The sequence below is a fragment of the Protomyctophum bolini genome (assembly GCF_963924005.1).
Source record: "Protomyctophum bolini genome assembly, chromosome: 6".
NCBI classification, from domain to species: Eukaryota; Metazoa; Chordata; class Actinopteri; order Myctophiformes; family Myctophidae; genus Protomyctophum; species Protomyctophum bolini.
Window position 1 is genome coordinate 33,548,670 of NC_137867.1, and position 25,084 is coordinate 33,573,753.

The 25,084-nt window shown below is 43.4% G+C and overlaps 1 protein-coding gene across 1 annotated transcript in view; it reads left to right on the forward strand.

Annotated features, from left to right (window-relative positions):
• The window catches only part of LOC308316448 (transmembrane protein 132C), a 170,571-nt gene extending 160,421 nt beyond the window's left edge, over positions 1-10,150 (forward strand). Inside the window, exons 7-9 of the mRNA XM_080765084.1 lie at positions 2,759-3,032; positions 6,348-6,539; positions 8,696-10,150. Of these exons, the coding sequence (XP_080621210.1) occupies positions 2,759-3,032; positions 6,348-6,539; positions 8,696-9,865 (1,636 nt within the window). The 3' untranslated portion in view covers positions 9,866-10,150. The remainder of the gene's footprint in view (positions 1-2,758; positions 3,033-6,347; positions 6,540-8,695) is intronic.
• Positions 10,151-25,084: the final 14,934 nt, after the last annotated feature.

The window sequence follows — 25,084 nt, forward strand, 5'->3', positions numbered from 1 at the left end:
CAGACGATGATTGACAGGATGAAGTGGAGAGGAGCTCTGCAGCCAGCCAGGCTGCAGTACATGCCCCATGTGGGCCTCTCATTAGGCCCTGATGGCATGCTGGCAGTGTGGCCCCATTCATACTAATCTCTCAGTCCTCCCCTGTCTCTGCTCTGCTCTTGAATCCAACATTCTGTCCCTGCAGTCTACTGGTCACAGCCACTGAGAGGGAACGTTAGAAAATGGAATGACCTTTGTCTTAGGTCAGTGATTCTCAACCTGTGGGCCCCGGGGCCCACTGGTGGGCTGAGAGGATACGGCAAGTGGGCAAATAACTGGCAAAACACTGATGTTTGTAATAATAACATGAATATCTTTAAATATGAATGTGGAATATTAATTTGAAACCTTGTGATACTGATGAATAGGAATACTATGTTAGTTCCATTGATCCAAGCTGGGACACAATCGGTTGATTGATCAATTTCAATTCAATTCAATTCAAAGGGTTTTATTGGCATGAGAAAACATACGTTTACATTGCCAAAGCAGAAAGAACAATACAACACTACAGCAATACAATCAAAACAAAAATGATGTACATTTGAAAGTCAGAATCTTCAATAGATCATTAATTTCAGATGCATTGTTTTATAGTTGAGACAGATAGGATTTGAGAGTTGAGAGCAGTCAGTGGAGTGGAGGCAGAAGAGGAGTTATTGGGTTTCCTCACTACTACAGCATCACAGGAAGACACGTTGATTGATCTCTGACCTTTTACTGTTGTTTTGGTCGTGACAACACAGAATGTAACAAAATCAAACAAGTTTCTTCAGGGGAACCCTGTGGTACTCTTGAGTGCTTGTCCAACAGCAGCATGGGAAATACCCCGCCTTGTCTTCAACTCTGTCTTATCTTGTCAGGAAAGGTTCTGCACCCTTAACTCCTCATCTGACTGTGCTCAGGGATCTTCTGTAGAATGTGAAGCCAACATCTTCTGCCGTGTGGCGCTCTATCCAGTTCCATTTCTCAGGGGAGACAGAGGGAGAGAGATAAGCACAGTGGATAATCTGAAGAAAGCCTAGTTTAAGAGATTATTTTTTTTCTTCATCTCAAACTGTTTGTGTATCTGTATTTGTTCAAGGTTAGAAGGGTTTTATCGTCACATGCACTTAAAATACAGCTGTGGCAAGTCTAACAACGTTGCAGGAAGTGAAATTTGTGTACTTAGAGCCTCCTCCACAGTGTGGACAAAAATAAATATACAGTAAGATTAAAATAGACATAATATAATTCACAAAATGGCAAATAAACAAATAAATACAAATGCATCAGCACAATTGCGCACAAGATTGTGAAGCTGTAATCTTGTAGTGTGTGTGTGTGTGTGTGTGTGTGTGTGTGTGTGTGTGTGTGTGTGTGCGCGCGCATATGTCAGAGTACCAATCGATCCAATTTCAGCCTCCTAGAGTTTGTTCTGGAGCATAAAAGACAAAAATGTGTGTCTGTGAGCGTGTTTGACAAGTGTTAGTACAAAGTACGAGAGTTGTCGACAAAACACTTTGCTCCCAAAAATGTCCCAGAGCAGGACTTGCTGATCAAAACTGATTGCTGATCACACCAGATCAAACATTGCTTTCTCACCATCCTATTTTGCTGTATCTGTATCTGTTGTTTTTTTCTTTTCTTTTTTTTCTTCTTAATAAGGTTGTTCATTTGTTGAAGCAACAAACCACACAAAAATCTTTTATGGGCTAAACGCAATATTGCCATTTTAAGTTTTTCACTCAATGTAATGACCCCACTGGGACACGTACAGCCTGGCTTCTGGGAGGTGGATTTGTTGCCCACAGTAATCAAATTACAGTCGATTTGCTACAAAAACGGAAACCAGGGACGATTAACTATGGCTGCAAGGAGAACGTGTATTCACATTTAAAATCCTGACCACGTGCTGCAAAAAGAAAAAGCCAAAACAGAAATAGAAATTAAATGCATTTGCTTTAATGAATAAAAACCTATATATATATATATACTGTAACTAGCACATCTGCAGCGTTTGGAGGTTCTTCCTACTCTTCTATTGAGAAATGGTGTCAATTAATAATGATATTGGACATTATTGGACATTGGAATTAGGCCTGCCTCTCTCCGTTGTAGCAATCATAATCATATTTAATCCTATTAAAAGACAATTCCAAACTTATTTTGATAATAACATTTTATTTAAGGTAGAGTATGTTAAGGGACAACTTCTGCATATAATTGGGCTCCTCACTAATGCTCATTAAAATATGAGCATTAGTGACCACATTTCTGTCTACTTACATTTAAAGGCAAGAATTAGCCAACTTTCAGATTGTTTTTTTAGGATGAAAAGCTGTATTTCTTCTTTATTTTGGACATACAAATTATACTAAGATTCCCAGACTGTTTCAATAGTTTTTTGGGTGGAGTGAAAGGCTAGTTTCCAATAGCTTGGAATCCCCCCTGATGATGTCACTGGAGGAATGTTTCTGAGCTGTGTGCGGTGCACAACTGCACATGCAGCCCACTTTGAGTAGACAGAAATGGTAGCATGGCATCTAACAGTATGAGCATAGTGACAACCTATATGAAGATGCCGTGGAGAATGGGGAAAAAGTGGTCCCTTTTTACAATGTACAGTAACTATCACATCTACAGTGGTTGGAGGTGGTCTCCTATACTCTTCCATTGGGAAATGTCATCCATGGTGTTGGGTAGGACAACTCACATGTCAAATGTCATTCAACGGCAGGTCCGCTCGGGACAGCGAAGATGAAGATGATGAAGACCGACGGGGGCGGAGCTGTACTCTGCAGTACCAGAACGCCATGGTCCGAGTGCTGACCCACTTTGTGGCCGAGTCGGCCGATCCCAGAGGTCAGACAAGCTTCATGCTGGGCTCCGATTGGCAGGTGGATATCACTGAGCTTGTGTGGGACTTCCTGAAGGTAGAGGACCCGCACATCGCACAGCTGCTGGATGGGAGAATACTGGTGGGACTGGACATGGGAATGACCACTATCCAGGTATGCTATATGTCGGTGGTTGTAAACTTTTTTCAAGGACCCACGTAACTCTGAGCGTATACCGGCCTGGTGAAAGTGCAATACTCACTCACTGAAAATAGCCGATCTACACTGTCTCACAAGTTACAACACAGTTGTGTTGTGAGCTTGTATTTTTGCTTTCAGTTCTATTATGACGTCATGCCCAGAATAGGGACACTATGTCATGTTGTTAATTAACATCATTAAGCACTTTCTTTTCTCCTGAGAAATAGTGCATTTGAAAACAAACTCCTGATGAATGACAAGGTCAATGTGGAGGCAGTGATAGATTATATACTGCAGTTTGAATAACGCCCTTTCACAGACGCCCCATTTACACATTAAAATGTGATCTGTATCTGGATAATGAACGATCCAATCTCACCATTAATTACGTTTACACCTGGCTAACTTTGAGATGTGATCACGGCGTGAGAAAGACCACCTCCAGATGTGGTGTAGTGTGTGGCAGATCAGATAACCTTCTGATTCCAATGTACGTTGGTGGAAGCTTTGTTACTTCAGTAAAGATATTGGCGTAACAATGTAAAACTACGTTAAAAGTACCCATACATGTTTTGAAGATAGTTAGAAATGATAAAAAACAGTTTGACAATTGTAGATCTACAAGCTCACAACGAACCGCACTGAGACGTGTAGTGACACTTCGAATAGGCAATGTATAAAATAGGGGTTTTGTATTAAATGTATTAAGACATCCAAAATCAACATTTATATTTTTATCTGTAGATTAGATTATTATGCAATATCTGCCCTCAATATCACAAAATAAGTTTATTTTGCGATGCGAGAGTGCGGTCTAACCAACACCAACTCGGGACAGTCCTATCTAGCATCAGGGTCTTGATCTCTAGTGTTGTTAGCTAAGATGTCGCACTGCAGTGTAGACCCCATGGTTAACGAAGTATATAATCTTTGTGGTTACGCCTTACACGGTACTTCATCGAACGACTAATAGTGAAAATAGACAACTGTACAAGCTCACTACAGTACGTGCAACAATATGATGCGTTGTGAGCTTGTAGATCTGATATTTGTTTTGTTTTTGATTACATTCATTATAGATGGAACATTTTTGAAAACTATAAATTACATGCCAAAATGGGGACATCAGGAGCGGTTAATACGATGTGTAAATGGGGTCTGAGTGCAGTCAGGTTCACAGCAAAACTCTGAAAGTACACACAGCAAAACTCACCTTCAGACTAAAGACTAAATGAACAGAACACTCTGTGTCACACAGCGTGTCCTGGTGTCCCTCAGCTAGCTGTTTTGTGGTGGAGGCAGTGGCAGTGAAGGGGCCAGGCCCTTCCCCTCTCGGACCTTTCATTTGTCAGTGTCCTCAGGTTAACTGGATGAATTGCAGTCTCCTAATTACATCTGTGTAGAGAGAGGTACCCGCTGCCCAGCAGTGTGTTCTACTCATCCATCTGTCTGCCTGCCTGCAGACGTGCCATTACCTCCACACAAACAGCCACACTATCCCACCACCACCTGTTTGGACAAAGGCCTGAACACTTTCACTGAACATAGTATAATCCCTTTGCCGCTTTACTTACTACTTGCTTTAATTACTGTAAGCTTATTATTGATTTACTCCTTCAATAAAACGATTTATATTAATAAAAGCACATTATATATACATACATAATACTATAGATCAGTGAGAAACATTTTTAATCGTGGATCTTGGCTTGGCAGACATACAGGAATGGCATGGCTCCATGGTGGATCTTGGACATCATGTAGACATGCATCTTGCAGTCATCGATGATATAGTACAATACAGTATCTATGACGTATCTATTCAAATTGGCTAATGGGAGGGCGCCGGCGGACAGATGTCACTCGGGCGTAACCATAAACAAACCCAATACGCCCATCTAGGCAGGTCCACGGCCACATCACCATATATAGGCATGTCACTATGACTCTCTATAAGATCTCCATATATGGGCACAAAAGGGACAAAGACAGACAGGTACAATGGGTACTCTGACACAAGACTCAGACATATTGGTCAGATCGGGGTTCAACTTGGTGTGAGAGCCTCGTAGCGGCCTCGAATGTCTAGTGACAACACATTTGGGCGCGGCTTTAGCGCAATCCGAGCCCCTCTGACTACCATTATAAAATGTAATGTAGCCTAAAAATATTTTAAATTATATAAAACCTTTGCCAATCATCAGTGTGCACAAGACATTGGTCAAGCAGTTTGCGAGGTTAGCTCCAGACAAACACACACACACACACACACACACACACACACACACACACACACACAGACATACTCTTAGAGCCACACCAACTCATTCATTGAGAAATGACCTTAACACACACCAATAGCATCCATGCCATCCTGTAGAGCAGTGGTTTAACCATTTTGATACCAGGGCCCACTATTTATTCTGCATTTGAGCCACAGACCACCATTTGATGAGGTTTAGTCTCTCAGACCCAAAACTGAAGATTTCTTTTGTTTTTGTCCACAATTCCATGCTGTATTGATGGCAAACGTTGATCGAAATAACAATTCTTCTACATTCTCTAATTGTGTAGACTTCTTGTAAATTAAGAAATTCAGATGTTGGTTTCATTTATACGCTCTCGAGAGTTAAAGATCTATAAGGGTCCATTTTGTTAGCAACTCTCCATCATTTAGCTGGGGACCACCTGGAACCCCCTCAAGGGCCACTGGTGGTCCCCGGACCACTGGTTGAAAACCACTGCTGTAGAGGACTTTTCCACACACAGAGCAACAGCTGACCTCGAACTGCTCTTCATCAATATTATTAGACTCCCCGTCTCTATAGGTTAGACTGTGTCTGACATTCATCTGGTTTGCCAGCAATAATCAGGGTTAAGAAGGAATAAACACATGGCGGTTGGTTTTCTTTAACCTTTACAGAGGTAGAGAGGTTCCGTGAAGGTTAATCTGCAGAGTTGTTTAATGAGCCTATGAGTAAAGAGTCAACAAGTGCAGGGTGTTTTTGTGCATACACTTGCATAATGAAGAGGGGCTCGACTGAAATGTTAGGAAAGACCAGCTCAGCTAAAATCACCTCCGTAATCATAAAAGAGCTGGAGGGATATATTGTTTGGAAGGGGGGCGGGGGGAGGGGGGGGGGGAAACAAATGTCACGGTTCACTCTTTTTCTTTTTAAAAGCCTTTGAAGTCACAATTGTAATCTGGGTTAATCCCAAGAGGCTTTTCTTCTTTCTCTCTGCTGTGTACCTCTCATTATCTCCCTCTCTCTCTCTCGTCCATGTCAGGTGTTGTCCCCCTTATCGGACTCCATCCTGGCAGAGAAGACCATCACAGTGGTGGATGACAAAGTCACCATTACAGAGTTGGGGGTCCAGCTGGTCACTGGCCTCTCCCTGTCCCTACAGCTCAGCCCGGGGAGCAACAGGGCCATCCTGGCTACCACCACCACACAGGACGTTCTGCAGATCCCCAAACAGGTCCGGATGCTATACTGTATAACTCTTTTAACAAATAAATCCTATGTCCCATTGGTTCTCAACGTTTGGTCCGGGGACCCACAGCGGTCCAAATGGACCCTTACAGGTCTGTACAGGGCAAAAGATACTCCTTCCGACATTGGATTTAGGCTGTCCGGCTGTCAGGACATCTGGGGGTTCAGAATGACGCCTTTCTGCATTTATTGTGCTTAACACTTGACAGTGTAAAATGGGCTATCTCTGGAACACTAATCTACTAATGTACAATTCATTAGTTCATTATTTTAACTCTGAGAGTGGAGCCAAATGCACCCGTTCCATGTTACAGAACTGTATGGGTTTTCCCTAGTGGTCCCCAAACCACATTTTGAAACAAACAAAACAAAGTGCACTGCTATACACAATACAATACAAGACGAACAGCAAAAAAATGCAACACCCTGTGAGCTTGTAGATCTGTTATTTTCGCCATTTTGCCTCTCTTTAAAAAAAAAAATCTTTCAAATATTTTCACCTATACAGTATAGCATGGCAAAAAGGGCTCATTACAGTATCACTGATGGAGAAAACAACAAATGTGTGTGAATGACAACTTCCCTTACGTAATCCAAGCTGTCTGGATGAAAACTAAATCCATCCAGCAACACTGAGCATAGTAAAGCCAATAAGAATTATTTGCAAATACTGTTTGGTCTGACAGACAGAGCATATAATGCTAGATTTCTTTGCCTCCAACTATTCATCATTTGCATTTAGTTTGACGGCTCTTTGAAATAAGACAGCCATTTGCATACTGTACTGGAGCTGCTGAAGCCTAAATTGTGCACTCCACAGAGTTGATTACGGTTTTCCAAAACAAAAGACTTAATTTCAGCTGTGTGTTCAGCACATGTGCTTATACATACACATGCGCTTATATTCACGCACAGTGCGCACACACGTGTTGTTTGTCCTACTGCATTCCTAACCCTCTTAACTCTGAACCTTGAAAGCTAGAAATGTGACAGCATGTGTTTCCTTGGGCATCGAATAGAAACTGCAGCTGTATACTTAATCTCTGCGAGCATGCAAAAGTAGCACTGAAAGTTCTGTAGCAAAAACATGACTTACAGCAGGGCCAAACTATCCTATCATTGCTTTCATCTCTCATTTTGCCCTCCCTCCTTCATTGTGGCCCATTTGATCGCCCCCCCAGGGCGAGGAAGGACAGTGAAGAGTAGTTTATCTTCCCCATCACAGACAAAATGTCCATGCAGAGATAAGCAGGCAGCGCAGTACGTCTTCTTGTGTCAGTAATTAGGGAGCACTGGCGGAGCGCTGTGGGGATCTTCCCCCCGTGGCCCCAGGGATTTGTCCTCTGGCAATATTAAAAGGCAAACTGTGAAACTGCGGCGTGAGAAAAGGTCTTAAGATGCTCGTGTACGGCAAATCCTCCATTCGCATGAATTCTTCTTTAATGTTACGGTCTGATCTTTTCCCCCTATCTTTTAATCTGCTCCCTCTCTCTCTCTCTCTTATCCCACAGAGTAGTAGCACTGATGTAGCTCAGTATACTAGATTTACAGTATTCGTTATTAAGTTATGGAGAACAGTATGTAAAATGGAAACATTATACATTGTAACATATATACCATCTGTGTGTGTATTACTATTAAAATGCCATTCTTGTTCAAATTATGCACTATAATATGCTATAATAATGTGCTTTAGCACTATCCCTGTTGGAACAGCATTAATTTAATATTTCTGACCCTAACTTATAGTGGGAGGTCTGAACAAAATAATATACACCGAGTGTTGAGTGTCCTTATCTCAACCTGATCGATGCTGAAATATCAAATGCCAAAATTGGTCTGCCGTTTATAAAATGTTTTCAGTCTGTCTATTGAAAACAAATTGGTCCTTTCTAGATCTATTGGTGATTTTTTGCAGTCCGTGACTATTCCTTTGCTATGATCTTTAAAAAAATTAAATAATAATATGAGGACTAGCTAGGTCATACTTTTACTCAAGTAAATTTAGTTTTCGCCTCTCTTTTCCACTCCCCTTCCATTTGTGTGTTTGCATCCATACTGCTGTATGTAGCCTACAGTCTGCATACTAACTGTGTGTGTGTGTGTGTGTGTGTGTGTGTGTGTGTGTGTGTGCGCGCACAGGAGGCCCTGATCAGTGCCTGGCTTCAGTTCAGTGATGGCTCCATGGCGCCACTAGACCTGTACAACCCTGACTTCTTCATCCTGACAGCCACCTCCCTGGACGAGGAGGTTGTCACTGTACAACAGGACCCCTCCTGGAAGTGGCCTGTCATTGTGACAGAGGCAGAGGGCCAGGGCTTGCTGGTCAGGGTGGAGATGACCGTCTGCGAGGTCTGCCAGAAGTTCAAGCGCCGCAGCATCCTGGCAGCAGGGAACTGCAATGTCAGAGTCAAGTTTGGCCAGACTGACAGCTCCAGGGGAGGGGGCAGCGACTATGGCCCGGAGGGAGATGACATGGAGAACAGGGCTAGATTGTCCCCATCTCAGGACAGGACAGGCATAGACTCTCATTACTATGGCAGCTCCATCTCTGACGTGGAGGACGGGGTACTGAGGAGGGCCACCACCACTAAAAGCGGCATCATGCGCAGGCCCAACGGCGACAGACTGTCTGATGACAGCGGCCAGAATATTCCCATAGACTTCTCCGATTTTCCGGCGCAAGTCGATCTCCCACGGGGCCGCAACATGGACGATGACCTCATACAGACAGCCCGGGGACTCACGGATCTGGAGATCGGCATGTACGCCCTACTGGGCGTCTTCTGCCTGGCCATCTTGGTCTTTCTCATCAACTGCATCTCCTACACCCTCAAGTACCGCCACAAGGAGATGTCCATCGAGGGCCAAGAGAGCATGAACCACGCCCACGACTGGGTGTGGCTGGGGAACGAGGCCGAGCTGCTGGAGAGCCAGGTCAGCCTGTCGCCCCAGCAGGAGGAGCAGACGTCCATGATGGAGTCCAGCGGTGGGCTGGAGGAGGGCAGCCACCTGCTCAACGGGGGCTCCGCCCAGAAGAATGTGCAGGGCCAGGTTCACCGGGCCGCAGACGCGGGCTGCGTGGCCAAGGACAGCAAAGGAGACTCGCCCACGACCAAGAGGAAGCGAGTCAAATTCACCACCTTCACCACCATCCCGCCAGACAATGGCTTCCCCACGGTCAGCACGCTCAGCGTGAGCCACAGCCATGACATTAAGTGGGTGTGTCAAGACATGGAACTGGGTGACTCCAAGGAGCTTCGCAATTATATGGAAAGGTTAAACGACAGTGCTTTAAAAGAGGTGGCCTAGTGGACTCTGTAGCAAACTCACCTTTATGCCTTTGTTTAAAGAAAGGTGGGCCTAGTGGACAGACAGATGCTGGACCCATAGGTAGTTGAAAAGGAGCTAATTTGTTTTTCTGAAACAAACTAAACTGCCAAAGGGTCATTGAACTCAAGACGGGAAAATAAAAGAAAAGTCCTCATGCCAGAGAGGACTAATGGCAAATGACATGTCCACGAACAAGGATGTCAGGTTGTATTTTTGACCGTTTGTTTATCTCTTTATCACAATTTAATTAATTGGGGGTTTTCATTAATTAAATGACTCAAACAACGTTCTAAGGGCAGATCTGCGTTAACTTTGAACTCTGAAGGATGTAATGTGACTAGGTAGATACTGTATAAGGTGTGTTTAGGCTGTTTTGTAACATTTTGGATATGACTTTGCAAAGCCAGATTCCTCACTGTTGGGAAGAGACAGCCCTGCATGTGGTTGAACTTGAAGCGAAAGGCACAACTTGGTTCACCCTCATCCTTCACAACACAGTAGAAGAGACAAACACTTGCTATGTATATAGTATACTGAACGATCCTCCACCAAGGCATTGTATTGTTGCTCTGTATATTGTATTTTCATATCATTTAAAGAATATACAACAGTATCATGTTTGTGTGTGTGTTAGCGTTTATTGACCATCATTATAATATGGTACCATTGTTGTCTACTCACTCTGTGTCTCAAAGGAGGGCTGTGGACAGTTCAGAATTCCGCCTACCAGTGACATCATCGATGGGGAATCAAAGCTAATAGATGTCATTATTGTCCACACTTTTTCAAAAACACTTTTTTTTTTCAAAATGTTCGAAAGGCATGGAAAAGTTTGGGAACTTTTCCATCCTCTAATGTACAATTTAGCCATTTTGTTGACACACTGAGGAATGTGTTTGAGGAAGGGTAGCCACGCCAGCAACAAGTTCATTATCCTAGTGCGTATATATATTTATTTATTAAAAAATTGTTCCGAGGTGGCACATTACCCTTGGGTCACAGTATAATTTGCAGCTCTTTTAATGCTGCAACTGTAACTGCATACACTATACAGTACATACACACTGTGTTTCAATTACAAGGAGCTGGACGGTCTTTAATAATGATGCATCTTTGGCTTCGTGGTGCTAAACTCAGGCAAGATTGTGGCCATTTATGCTTCCGTCAGCACCTATTAGAACACGGTACAGAAACATGACAACCACTGTGTATCAAAGGGCTATTAAACTGAATAATGACCGGACCGCGTGCTAATGGTGGCATTTCTTCCGTGACCCCTTAAAACTAAATTATTGTACAGCTTTAGACAAAGCCTCCAATTATAGTCTCATTAAACTCTGTCCCTTTAGCCTGCAGAAACAAGTTATTGACGATGACAAAGCTTGTGTGCCATTTCCTGTGGCTCCTATCAAAGGCAAAACACACAGGGATTGTAAAGTGAGAAATGAACGGAGGCAAGGAGGCCGATATTTCTTTGGGGGATTTAATTTCCTCAACAAAAATTAAAAATAAATCACATACTTGCATAAACAACATCATCTTCCTAAAATGTCCCTAAATTAAAGCTGTTCGGGTGAAAAATTGCATTTCGCTCAATGAATGTTTGTTTTTTTTGTATTTCATTATCCTTCAGCAAGCAGGTGAATGTTTATATTATGTTAACTGCTGTGGTTCAATTACTTGTACTGTACAGCACCTTGAATCAGATTGTTAACCAGCATCCATCATGACTGCTCCAACAATATCCTCAGGTGGATCAGGGACAAGCTATGATGCGTCTACTGCTTGATACAATGCATGGGAAGTTTGAGAAGTCACCTTGGATTCATTTAGAGTCTGTGACCAGAACAAGGAGGAGACTCACATCCTGCTTTACACCTATGGACCTTTGATCGACGTGCTGAACCAACTTTATTTCATTTCAAGAGAAAGTGCTCAAGAAACTATAATGTGCCAGACGCGCCCGGTATTTTAGACACTGTAGAGGACTTCGGCTCCTCCTTAGAACCTTCAAGTTAATAATCTCTCTCTCTTGGTATTATCCATTTTCGCATCAGTTTGGTTTGTTTGAGAGTATATATTATTCAGGCTTCAACTGGACTGGTCTTTTGACATTTTTATGTTACTGTTCACATTTATTTCCATGTCTTCATGTCCATTAGTGTGATAGAGAACACCTTTCATGACGTATGTAATTGAGTCCTTCCTTAGCAAGCATGATACTGACCTCAGAGCACGGTTAAAAACACCATTCTGTGTACTGAACAGAACTCCTCCTGAAACCTTTGCGAGAGCTTTGCATTCTGTCCTCATCTCTTTATTTAGTTAGCTCAAGTTCATGGACTGCATGTCCCTTTCTCCTGCACCAACTGTTTCCCTATTGATCTGCTCTGGGGGGTAAACTAAAACACCCAAATTAAGTTATCCCAACCTCTACCTACCGACCCGCCCCCACACCCCCCCCCCCCCCACACACACACACACACACACACACACACACACACACACACTAAACAGAGAATGAGAGAAAACACTGTTGCCATCCTTGCTTCTTTGTCTCTGTCTTGGCTACTCCTCAGCCCCTGAAAAATGATGCTTTTTTCCTGTACGGCGCTCTCCTCCTCGCTCCCCCCACTGTGATTTGAGTAGTGCTGTGGCTCTATCAGTGGTGGAAGGGGATTGATGGGGGACCATGCGCGGTGCGCAGTGTGCTGGGACTGTGGCTGTGCTCTGTCTGTGGACTGTGAAGGGCGAAGAGAGCCAGCCCAGACCTAGGAGGAATTTAAGTGTCAGCCTCAAGGGGCATGATTGATGTAGGGCCCTGTGTAATTAACACACCACTGTGACTTTCTTTCTTTGACCATGGTCGGTGGCTCTGGCCTTGTCACACAGGGACAGAGCTGCACAGCCCATTAGAAGCCCACTGGCTTCATACCCCCGTGAGACCCGTTTCTTGACATGTGCTCATACCTGCGTGACAACAGGAGATACAGTGATTGTGCCCAATTCAGGTCTTGGAAGAGTGAGACGCACAACTTGTTTTCATTGGCCTTGAAGTCTGGACTTTAAAAAAAAAAGGCTTCCCCAGGCCATCGTTTTGAATGGATTTTTAATTAAATTGATGATGTGAGACCAACAAACTCTCACTAATGGCTGGCTCCCTGTGGTCTAACGTTGCAGGGCCTGTATTTTCAATTTCCAAATGTTCATTCACCGTTTGATTTATGCTGCTTCCTTTGAATTCCTTTCATTTAACTCCATACACACTTTTATACGCAAACACGCACATGCGCGCGCGCAACAAAGGATTGGAGCGGCTGTCATGGTCAGTCTGACCTTCTATTCTGACCATTATCTAAAGAAGAGACCAAAAACATTGTTCATAAACAGGACCCGCATCATGATGCTAAAATCAGTCTCTTGTAAACACACCTGACCCCTGGGGTATTGCAAACAACATACACATTCAAGTACAGTACAGTACAGTACCCCACACACACACACACACACACACACACACACACGAGCACTCCATGGGCACAAGCAGTGGCAGCTCCGCCATAGGCAGCAGAGATGGCACACCTTGACAGCCTTTCTGCCTCGTCTTTGGGCGGGCATCCCAAGTTGTCGAAACCCTTCCGACAACCAGTCTGTGTGGGTATACATGTCCTCGGCTGGATCACCACAGGAAACAACCAGTCTGTGTGGGTATACATGTCCTCGGCTGGATCACCACAGGAAACAACCAGTCTGTGTGGGTATATATGTCCTCGGCTGGATCACCACAGGAAACAACCAGTCTGTGTGGGTATACATGTCCTCGGCTGGATCACCACAGGAAACAACCAGTCTGTGTGGGTATATATGTCCTCGGCTGGATCACCACAGGAAACAAAGTTCTGAGTCTTGCACTGTTGCTTGGTGTTAAAGTGCTCTCTGTAGTTGTTCTCATGCATGTGCTTGGAAGTCCACCCATTGCTATTCCGGGGTTAGTCCGACAGCGGACGGACATACCGCTGGAAGGCCGCTCTCTTCCCAGTAAGCTGTTCAGGTAGCGTTGGCTGTTGGTAGATTCCACTGGTGAATAGTGCCTTCTTGTATGCAAGTTACAGAAATTGCAAATGCATCCATGCACCTACTACATTGACGATGGTAGTTACAACTAGTGATCGACCGATATGGTTTTTGGCCGATATATCCGATCACCGATTAGTGGACAATCAAAAAGCCGATAGCCGATATTATGAGCCGATTAATTAAAGTTAAAAAAATATTTTTTGTTGGTGCAAGAAGCTCCAACATTGTTTCAGTAACACTTCCCCCCTCCATCAATTGCAGCTTTTTTTTGCTACAGTGCAAACATGTACTGTAGCAGCATATATATATATATAATTTTCAATATCTATATTGATCTATCTATGAATGCACCAAGTGTGTGTGTGACGCGTGTGTGTGTGTGTGTGTGTGTGTGTGTGTGTGTGCGTGTGTGACGTGTGTGTGACGTGTGTGTGTGTGTGTGTGATTGTCCATAACCGCGCCAAAAAGGCCTCTGCCCGGGCTCTGGACCGGGCCCATGCCCAGCGTCCATATATGGAGCTGGCCTGTTCTGACCTCACAGCACTCCATATTTGGACCTGACACAAGACAGAACTCCACAAGCTGGCTGCATATATCCTGCATATATCCCTATCATGCCTTAAGCTCCGTTCACATTGAAGAAGCTGCTTTAAAAAGCAAAAGCAGAACTCAGAAAGACGCAGCTTTTTTTTGAGAAAGTGGGCGTGTACAAGGTACCTGTCACTCAAGCTGCCTGGACTGGCTGTCTGGCTTTGAGACGAGAGACGGGCAGTTTGAGCAGATGCGCATTTGAAAGTCTAAAATGTAAAATAGCGACTGTAGAGGAGAAATAATGATATATTTAGTTACATCATAACCTATGTATGGATGAATAAATAATATAATCTTGGTAAACTTGTTTGTAAATAACCGAACGGACCGGATCTCAATCCTCCCCGTCTTCAGTGTTCATGTCTCCCCCCCACACTCCGCTCTCCTCTCCCCCCTAGGCCACGAGCGAAACACTCCGGGCATTGTTTTAAATGGCGGCTCTGTATGTAATGTTAATGTTGATTTAGAAAGAGCATACCGTAGAAATACAATTGTATGTATCCAGCACGTCGTAAAAGCAATTAAAACAGCTTATGTTTACGTGCGATTTCCGGACATTCAGTCCCAAGTCTCCCGTGGAAGGGAGCTCCTATCTCGGCGCTGTCTGAAATGATTCCCTCAAATAAATATATGCGATTGGTTTATCGATTCAGAACGCAGCAAACCAATCACAAAACATGGGCAACATATTGCATAAATAGAGGGGGTACATACAACTGATATAAAGGCTATTAATTATTTTTTAAAGGTATGATTCACGGTGCCCACGTTTCAACAATCAACATACAATGCAGCGACACACACACACACACACACACGAAAGTGGACCGACTTCTGGACCCTGTGGCCCGGCCCGCGGAGGACCCCCTAAGTTGAGACTGGGTGTCGAGGAGCGTACACCAGTGGTCAACGCCCTGTGCTCAGGGCGAGGTCCCGCGACAAGGGCAATTAATTTTAGTGCGAGGAAACGTCCCGCAAATCGTCTCCGAGCACAGCTCTCCTCGGCGTTCCAGTACTGGGGACTACTGTACTGTGTACTGTGTGTGTGTGTGTGTGTGTGTGTGTGTGTGTGTGGGGGGGGGGTACATACAACTGATATAAAGGCTATTAATTATTTATTTTAAAGGTATTGATTGACGGCGCAAAAGCTTCAACATACTACCGAGAGACACACGAGGATCGGCACAGAAACGCGCTGAGAGCGGGCTGCTGCTTCCCTCTTCTCGGGGAAGGTTTTGGCGAAAACTCCCGACACAACTATTGTTTAGTTGTTTGTCTATCTATCTATATCTGCTAATTTATCAACCGTGTGTGTGTGCACTGTTTAGTCCACAATCAGCGTCAGCGACGGATAGCGTTCCGGAGAGTTCAGTTCAGTAGTCCATCCATAGCTTCGATGAGAACCGGAGGGGGGGGTGAATGCACGATGACTTGTCCCCAGAAACGTGACACTCGCGACGGCACACGGAACACAACCTGTTTTCACCGCTTCGACAACTTGTTTCTCATATAAACTTTAATTTCTATCACAAAATATGCTATGGTCTTGCCAAATATCCATTCATATTTCATATACAGCCCATATTCAAAAGGTTTATTTTTTAATGCGGACAATTGGGTCGGACAGCTTTCCAGAGGGTTTTCGGTTTTGTAAAATGAGCTCAACTCCGCCTCCTCAAACCACGCTGTGCTCTGATTGGCTACACGCAGATTTTTAAAGCTCCAGCTTTTAAAAGCTGCTTTAAAGTTAAGCTCCGGTGAGCAAAAAAAAAAGCAAAAACAAAAAAAAGCTATTGTTCCAGCTTTTAAACGCAGAAGCTGTTCTGCATAGAGATAACATGGGACGAAGAAGCAGAAGCTAGCTTCTGCTTCTTCGGTCTGAATGGGGCTTTACAAAGAACTCCAGATATATGGGCATAAAAGGGAGCACCGGATTTTCAATGAAAGTGGTTGTTTCACCATGTTTGGTTTGGTATATTTCATGAGAAATATAATAATCGGTTATTTCTTTCCGATTATTTGTTTTTAGCACCGATACCGATATTAATTAAAATCATGAATATCGAAGCCACTAGTCACTAGTTACAACGGAGCAGTTTAACGCCATGCCCAGGACACGCACGCACACACAATGAAATAATAGCAGTGATGACTGAAATGCCCAAAGGCAATGAACAAGTGACTGGCAAAGCCCTTCAGCAGGAAGATGAAGCACGGTGTTATATACAGTAGATGTATAGGCCTAGCAGGAGGACTGATGGGGGACCATGGCAGAGCAACGTACTGTATCATCACTGTCAGGCAGAAACCTTGTATCTCCATATTTCATCATTCTATATTTTCTGAGGGTCGCCGTTAGCCCCTCTAATGCATGGCTTTCCGAAATTACGTCATGTGGCAGCCAAGTCTATGGACATTTAATGTTAACACGTTGCAATGTGACACATTGTGAGCTTGTTAAAATTGTTGTTATTTTCACAATTTTTTTGCTTTGAAATATGTCACCTATAATAACATAGGAGGATGCCAGTTTGAAAGTTGTTAAGTGTCTGTGGGTTTTATATGAATTAACAAATGAACAACAAGTGTTGGGTTTTGCTCTAAATAATTATAACTAGGCCTAGGATACACCACCAAGATACCCATGTACCTAAATGTTCTAAATACTTCCTTAATGTCAGTGAAGTCCACACGCACAACACCAGAGTGAGTACAACAAACCATGTGCAAGTGAAACCCAGATTCTATGCCACCCAAATGTGGAACGACCTACAAACAGTCATTAAGACATGTGAATCCCATGACTCCTTCAAAACCGCTCTGAAAGGGCACCTACAGACGGCTGCAATTCGAAACTGGCCTCTGTAAAATCTGAACCCTTTTTCCCCTCACTGTATATGTTTCTTTTCCCGTTATGATGAATTCCTGTTCTGTTCTTTGGCTAAATACTGTAGAAGTGTATATTGTTTTTACTGTAATTCTGCAAACTGTTAATAAATACTTAAATCAAAAAAAGCCTACATCGGATCCACTGGAACACAGGTTCTTTTTTTCCATTTCCTGAAAGTAACGTTTTTTTTTACATAGAAGGTTTCCACCTGACTGCAAAGACATCATGAACAAATGGGAAAACAAGGGAAAGCCAGCAGGCCACAGAGATCTACTGTATAGCAAGAGTATTCTTCATCATAACTGAATAAGATGCATCCTGATGCGTGTTCTCTCTTAGGGGACTCCACAAATGGGATGTTTTACACCACAGAGTCTGCATCCAATAACAAAGGCTCATGCTCATAGATCCAGATGGATGTGTGCCGTTAAAGCTTTTTAGGGTTGTTTATTTTGCAGATCATCTCACCAATGGACATGCTTAACTCACTGTCACGTCCCCGACCCACAATTCAGTGCTATAATAAACAGAGAATAAAGAATAGCACATTATGGGAGTCAACGATAAGTCGATAACATATAAAAGTCCAAATTAATTTCTTTTCAGAAACAAATAATAAAGCACGTACATCCACTCACTAAAAAACAAGTGCTGGGCTGAGGTCAGACTCCACAAAGGAGAATAGTTTGTACACTGGGTCATGCTCCAAAGCTCCAATGGTGTACTGAAAAGGAACCAAAATATATATTTAAGCTTTGGAGCATGACCCAGTGTGCAGGCTTTAAATGTTACACACATTGTTATTGACAGTGTGTTGGTCCCGCATCATCAATGTTGTTCTACATATTTCTTTCCGCAGTGTTTCTGAAATCAACTCCAAACATTACATTTTGACCAAATTGTCCAATTTGTATTTTGACCAGCATATTTGACCCCATATCCCATATTGCACAATACCAAAGGACTGTGAATGTCAAGTTCGTTCATCTCCCAAAGCAAAATGCACAATGCTTCTCAGTGCGTATGGACAAAGGGACACATAGGTAGATCCTAAATACAGTGTGCAAATGCTGATAATGAATGCATAATGATGTTGTGCTTGCATGAGCTTATCTTAATTAACATCGATTATGACAGCTTATCCTTCAACTACATGAACACCCTCATGAACGTCTGCCAGTGTTTCATCATACAGGCAGTGGTGGAAAGTAATGAAGTAATAATAATAATAATATCTGGGACTTATATAGCGCTTTTCATGACACTCAAAGACGCTTTACATGTGTGGGGGCCAGGCGGGGGAACAAGAAAAAATATTTAGAAAAAACAATTAAAAGAATAAAACCAATGTACCAACCAAATACATTTATTAAATGCTGTACTTAAGTACAGCTTTGTGGTATTTGCACTTTTCCAATACTTTGACTAGATTTTGATTATTATTACAAAACACTGAAAACTTGTGAAATGGGACATGCATAATGAGTAGGCTACTTTCTACTTATTTTCACACACACACGAATGTAGCCTACAGAGTACAGTACCCGTGCAGTACAGTACAGTACGAATGTAGCCTACAGAGTACCGTACAGTACCAAAATTATAGTGAAGAAGATCACTTCAAAATTACCAAGAGACTTGGGTTGACAGTGTCTGAGTGATGGCAGAGTGGTCTAATGATCACTTTCTCAGTACAGAGATTCTGTGTTCAAGTCCTGTTGCTCCTATATTTCAATGCCGGAATGCTTTAAAAATGTCATGGCTAGAATAAAAAAGAAAAACTCAAAAGCACCAGCAGGAGGCATCTGCTATGTGCCTTGGCGCTGTTGTGTGGTATGCTGATCTTTTGCATCTGCTACAGACAGTTGGCTACTACAGTATAGTATGTTGTATTTCACGATTTCAATTATTTTTTTGAATCGTCGAAAACCATAAAAAGCAACATACTACTGTCTTTTTCCATGATTTTCGACTACATACTACAGTATATACAGTATGTCGTTTCTCATGCTTTGGACCATAAGTCTTTGCGTTTGTGTGTGCAAACTGTGCATAAGTTCCTCTCTCTTGCTGTGTTGCCGGTTTTGCAAGACAAACATTTGCGCCATTGGCTATTTCTCTATACGTGCGGCCGTGCGCTAGAGTGAGACAGGATGATTTTAAATATTTCTCTGTCTCTCTCCCATATAAATATATCGGGTCTCTCCCCCCATGTGCGCCCGCCCACCCACCCACACACACACAATGACAGATTCTGACAGAACAAAGGAGGGTACACAAGTTGAAAGAAACTCGCATGAAGTCTCATGCATCACAGGCTTCGTCATAACTTTGCGTGGCGGCGTCGGCGCATGCTTAAAATAAACAGATCTACAAGCTTACATCGTGTACCATACCGTACATACCATTCCTTGTCGATAACTTGTACATCTGTTATTTTTGCGCATGTGAACCTTGTACGCTGCCATTACATTTGCGCTGCGCCTCCTTAGCCCTCTTACATGGATGCGGGTCTACTCAGACATACAGTATATGCGTCTACTAATACTATTAAAATCAGCTGACAGCCGTCATATCAATAGTGATCCCCGTAAAAAGACATGCTTTTAGAACTAATTATTAAAGCAGCCTCACAACTGCCGGTGCCCGACGGCTATTTTGGCTTGTAGATTGTCTTGAAGAAATTAAATTGGTCAAACACGCACACACGCACGCATTAACATCCACACCACCACAACATCCTAATAGCTATGTAGGGCAATACGGTACGGAGCTGCACTAATTAATATCTGTTAATTTATGTCACTAGAAGAGTGACACAAATTCAATGTTTGCCACCTGGAAAGTACTACAAAAGGGGGTTAATCAAACCGAAACTACAACATGTGGCCAACCTGGCGGGAAGGAAAGTACAGGATAGGGAAAACATTTGGCCAACCTGGCGGGAAGGAAACAACATATTCAACAGTTGGTACTTTGAAGCGATGTGAAGAGATGTGACGTCAACCAGCTGAAACCGAAAACTAGAGAAAGAAAACTAGGCTGAAAACCGAGGTACGGGAGGCCGGGTAGCAGAGCACACTGGACGGGGGTCGCATGAGGGACTGCTGGGTACGACCCGGTTCCTGCACAACCCAGTTCCTGCACGACCCGCCTGCCCATGGCCTGATTATCCCAGATTCAACCCATACCCCGGGGAGAACTACACTATAGCTGACATAGATCCAGCATCGTTGTCAACGTCGGGCCCCAATTTTTCAACATGCTCGTAGATTACACGTCGGGCCAATTAAAAACAGATTCAACACACACACACACACACACACACACACCCTTAGGCCCATCACAAAGTATTTGTGATAATCGCAATACTTTTGGGATAATAGTCATAATCGTCATACTCATTCCGATGTTGTGAAGTAGTGGAAGTTGCCGATCTAGGAGCTCAAAACAGTTTTGATCTCGTAGATTTGATACTTTCACTATTCATGTATTTTTATTGTAATTTAAATAATGTATTAATACTTGTGACGGGCCTAATGTACCTCAATGTACCCAGGCTCCAGGGGTACATTTGGGGATTCCAGACAACATAGCGCGCCCACTATCGTTGCCCGGGCGAGGAGACCATCGACCCTACCCCCGACGTCCCAAGATCACTGTCCTGGCTGGCAGGGAGACCCTCGACGTCTCAAGATCACTGTCCTGGAGGGGAGACCCTCGACCCTACCCCCGGCGTTCCCAAGGAGCATTCCAGACATCAAGGGCAGCAGGCATCATTTTCCTTTAAAAATAAACAAACAAAAAAAGTGTAAAAACAAGTGTTAGAAATGACTACACCTGTACGTGCCCGTCGGCCGCCGGCCTACTTGAGAACGATGCAACTTGGAAACCTAATAATAACCGTTTTAAACATCTGTCTGTGTCCCTTTTGTGCCCATACTGTGTATGGAGATGTCCATCTGTCTGTCTGTGCCTGAAGAGTGCAAACTGACTGACAAGTGGACTGGTTAACACTGCAGATGAGAGGCCGGTGACCCACACAACATTTAGCTTCAGCACAGCGTCAACACTGCAGATGAGGCCGTGACACACACACATCATTTAGCTTCAGCACAGCATCAACACTGCAGATGAGAGGCCGGTGACCCACACAACATTTAGCTTCAGCACAGTGTCAACACTGCAGATGAGAGGCCGTGACACACACACATCATTTAGCTTCAGCACAGCGTCAACACTGCAGATGAGAGGCCGTGACACACACACATCATTTAGCTTCAGCACAGCGTCAACACTGCAGATGAGAGGCCGTGACACATACATCATTTAGCTTCAGCACAGTGTCAACACTGCAGATGAGAGGCCGTGACACACACATCATTTAGCTTCAGCACAGTGTCAACACTGCAGATGAGAGGCCGTGACACATACATCATTTAGCTTCAGCACAGCATCAACACTGCAGATGAGAGGCCGGTGACCCACACACCGGATCTGGAGTGGCCAGATCGTATCACACATTGAATACTGTTTCACAAACTGGTCTTGCACAGGTGTGACTACTGACTACTCTCAAACCCATAGAACAGCTCTACAAGAGTGCGCTCAAGGTGTTTGACAGGAAGCCCCTCTCATATCATCATTGATCAATTTTTTTAGCTTTGATAACTTTAACATTTTCAAACAGGTCGGGGTCATATACAAGACCCTACATGGAAGGGGCACGGTGGCACAGTTGCCTCACAGCTAGAAGGTCCTGGGTTCGATTCCCGCTCGGGGCACTGTGGGTGCTGGCGGCGTGTTTCCTCCTCCGCGTCATCAGTGCCCATACCCGAAGGCGGGGTTGGCGAAAGGGCCTTTCTGTGTGGAGTTTGCATGTTCTCCCTGTGTCCCCTAGGGTAGGTACCCTCACAAAAACATGCAGTAATCCTGGTCTCTAAACTGCCTCCCCCTGGCCAGCCGGGGCGCCTGATGGAGGGGAAAGGAACTGGTTGGAATAACGTGTTCCTTCCACGCGCTACGTCCAACCAGGGAAACTCCCCCCTGTCAGGTGTAAAGGAGCTGTGTGCCCGCCCCCCCTAAGTGAATTCATTAAACGAAAGCCCGATAGGGGAATCAGTACCAGAGCAACAACTCAAGGAGACTGCGAAGTGCCGCACCGGCAAACAACATTCGGCTTCAAGGGATTGTGCTACATTTCCCTCTTTTAAATACAATCTGAAAAAATGGTTGCTTGAAAACCAAAGCTGCAGCCTATGATTATTTTAGGTGTATTTATTTTTTATGCTGTGTTCCCTATGTAATGTCATGTAAATGTATTCCACTGTTTTTCCGTTTTGTGTTTACTGTGAGGACTGCAGATGAAAATTAGCAACTGTGCTATATCCGGTGTATTTACGTCCACGTGACGTCCATTAATATGCATTGTCCTGTCCAAATAAACAAATAAAGTAAAGTACCGGTATATCATTTAGCTTCAGCACAGTGTCAACACTGCAGATGAGAGGCCGGTGACCAAACTGCAACAAGAATCAACTGCAGAGGATGTCTTGACAGAAAGTAGCTCATAACATCTCTACGGTGGATTTTTATGAAAAACAAGCTTGGCAGATTGAAAGAGGACTACAGCTTGGACTACAGCTGCAATGTTGGTGAGTTTAACGTCGTTTAAGACAAGCAGATCGCAAACCAAAATGGATAAAAAAATCTAGCGTTGCAAATTGCGGCTACTGTAGACCCAGGGGGACGATTTGTATGAAATGTATAGAAATAGCAGATCTACAAGCTCACAACATGTCCAAACAGCCAAACTAACACACACACACACACACACACACACACACACACACACACACACACACACACACACACACACTAAAGTAACCAAAAAAATAGCCTCTGAGATAGAGCAGAAGAGTAAAATGTATTGAAAATCTGAAATACTCCAGTATAAATAAAAGCTTCATATCACATCATACAAAACAACAATGCTTCTATAACTCAGTGGTTCCCAAAGTGGGGTGCGGGGAGTCGGGGACCCCCTGGGGTCCTCGAGGGAGTTCTAGGGGGTCCCCAGCTAAATGATCGTTTGGAACCAAATGGACCCTAATGGATCCATTTATACTCTCAGAATTTAATTAATAAACATTGATTTTTCAATATAAATTGGGGTCTCAGAGATAGAAATGCTATTAAATGTTGGTCCGTGGCTCAAATCGGTCTGAGAGGCTAAATGTCATCAGATGGTGGTCCGTGGCTCAAATGGGTCGGAGAGGCTAAATGTCATCAAATGGTGGTCCGTGGCTCAAATGGGTCTGAGAGGCTAAATGTCATCAAATGGTTGTCCGTGGCTCAAATGGGTCTGAGAGGCTAAATGTCATCAAATGGTTGTCCGTGGCTCAAATGCCCAATAAATAAATAAATGGGCCTTGATATAAAAAAGGTTGAAAACCACTGAGCTGAGCTACACATGCAAATTTAACACTCACCTGAGTTTGATAAACTGGATGGAGGCGGCAGCCAGGCCAACTTTGTTTGATCAGCTTGTTGTAGAAGCTGTTTTTCGTTTAGTTTTCACAGCCTGGTAAAAACACTGTCGACTATTATTAACTAATTAAGTTACATTCTGAGGTGTTTAATAAACGGCTTAACAAACACTAGCATAGTAGCAGCGTAGCTTGTTGAGCGTGTGCGTCACTGTGTGTGTGTGGTGGTGTGACCAAGAGGTGGCGCGCGCCGCGCACGACCTGATGACTTAAATACATGCACGTGTGTTATTATGGATCCCACGGCAGCTCAACCCCCCCCCCCTGCTCCCAGCCCCACTGCAAAGTGCGCGCACGCACACACACACACACACACACACACACACACACACACACACACACACACACACACACACACACACACACACACACACACACAGTCTATTTATTTATTTTGTATTGACTGACTGACGTTATCTGGCTGCATTGAAGTATAGGCCTATATATGACTCAACTTTTCACGTTTGTTATTGTTTATAATTGTTTTAAAATGTTATTGATATGTATCAGTTTGCTGATCATGCGTTTTCACAAACTAAAAAAAGAACAAAAAAAGGAAATTAATTCAAATTGAACAAACAATGTTTATAATTGTTTAAAAATGTTATAGTGATATGTATCTAGGCATACATTTATGAATTCAAATTGAACAAACACTTTTTTTTAAATATATGTAGGCCTACTGTATATATGTTGGATTCAGATTAAACAAGCCAATTATAAGCCCACTAATACTATACATACTTACACCTAGAAAGTAGAAATCCTTTGAAACTTTAAAAACATCTCACGGTGGACACGTTTGCCTGAGAATGAATCTTGTTGTTTCATATAGTTTTAGAAATGTGCTTTCAAATTTGAGACATTTATAATGGGGCTCAATGGCAGCTATGGCACGTCAAAAAGTCACTTTCACCTAGAAACTACATTCACACATTTTATAATTCAGCTTACTGTGGGCACACATGCTGGAACTTTTTACTTTTAAATGTTTTGTAGTTTCTTAGTTATTTAACTTAAACGCCCAATGCATTCTCTATGGCAATAGCACAAACTTTGGCATGCTACATACTTACACCCCATTCAAACCCA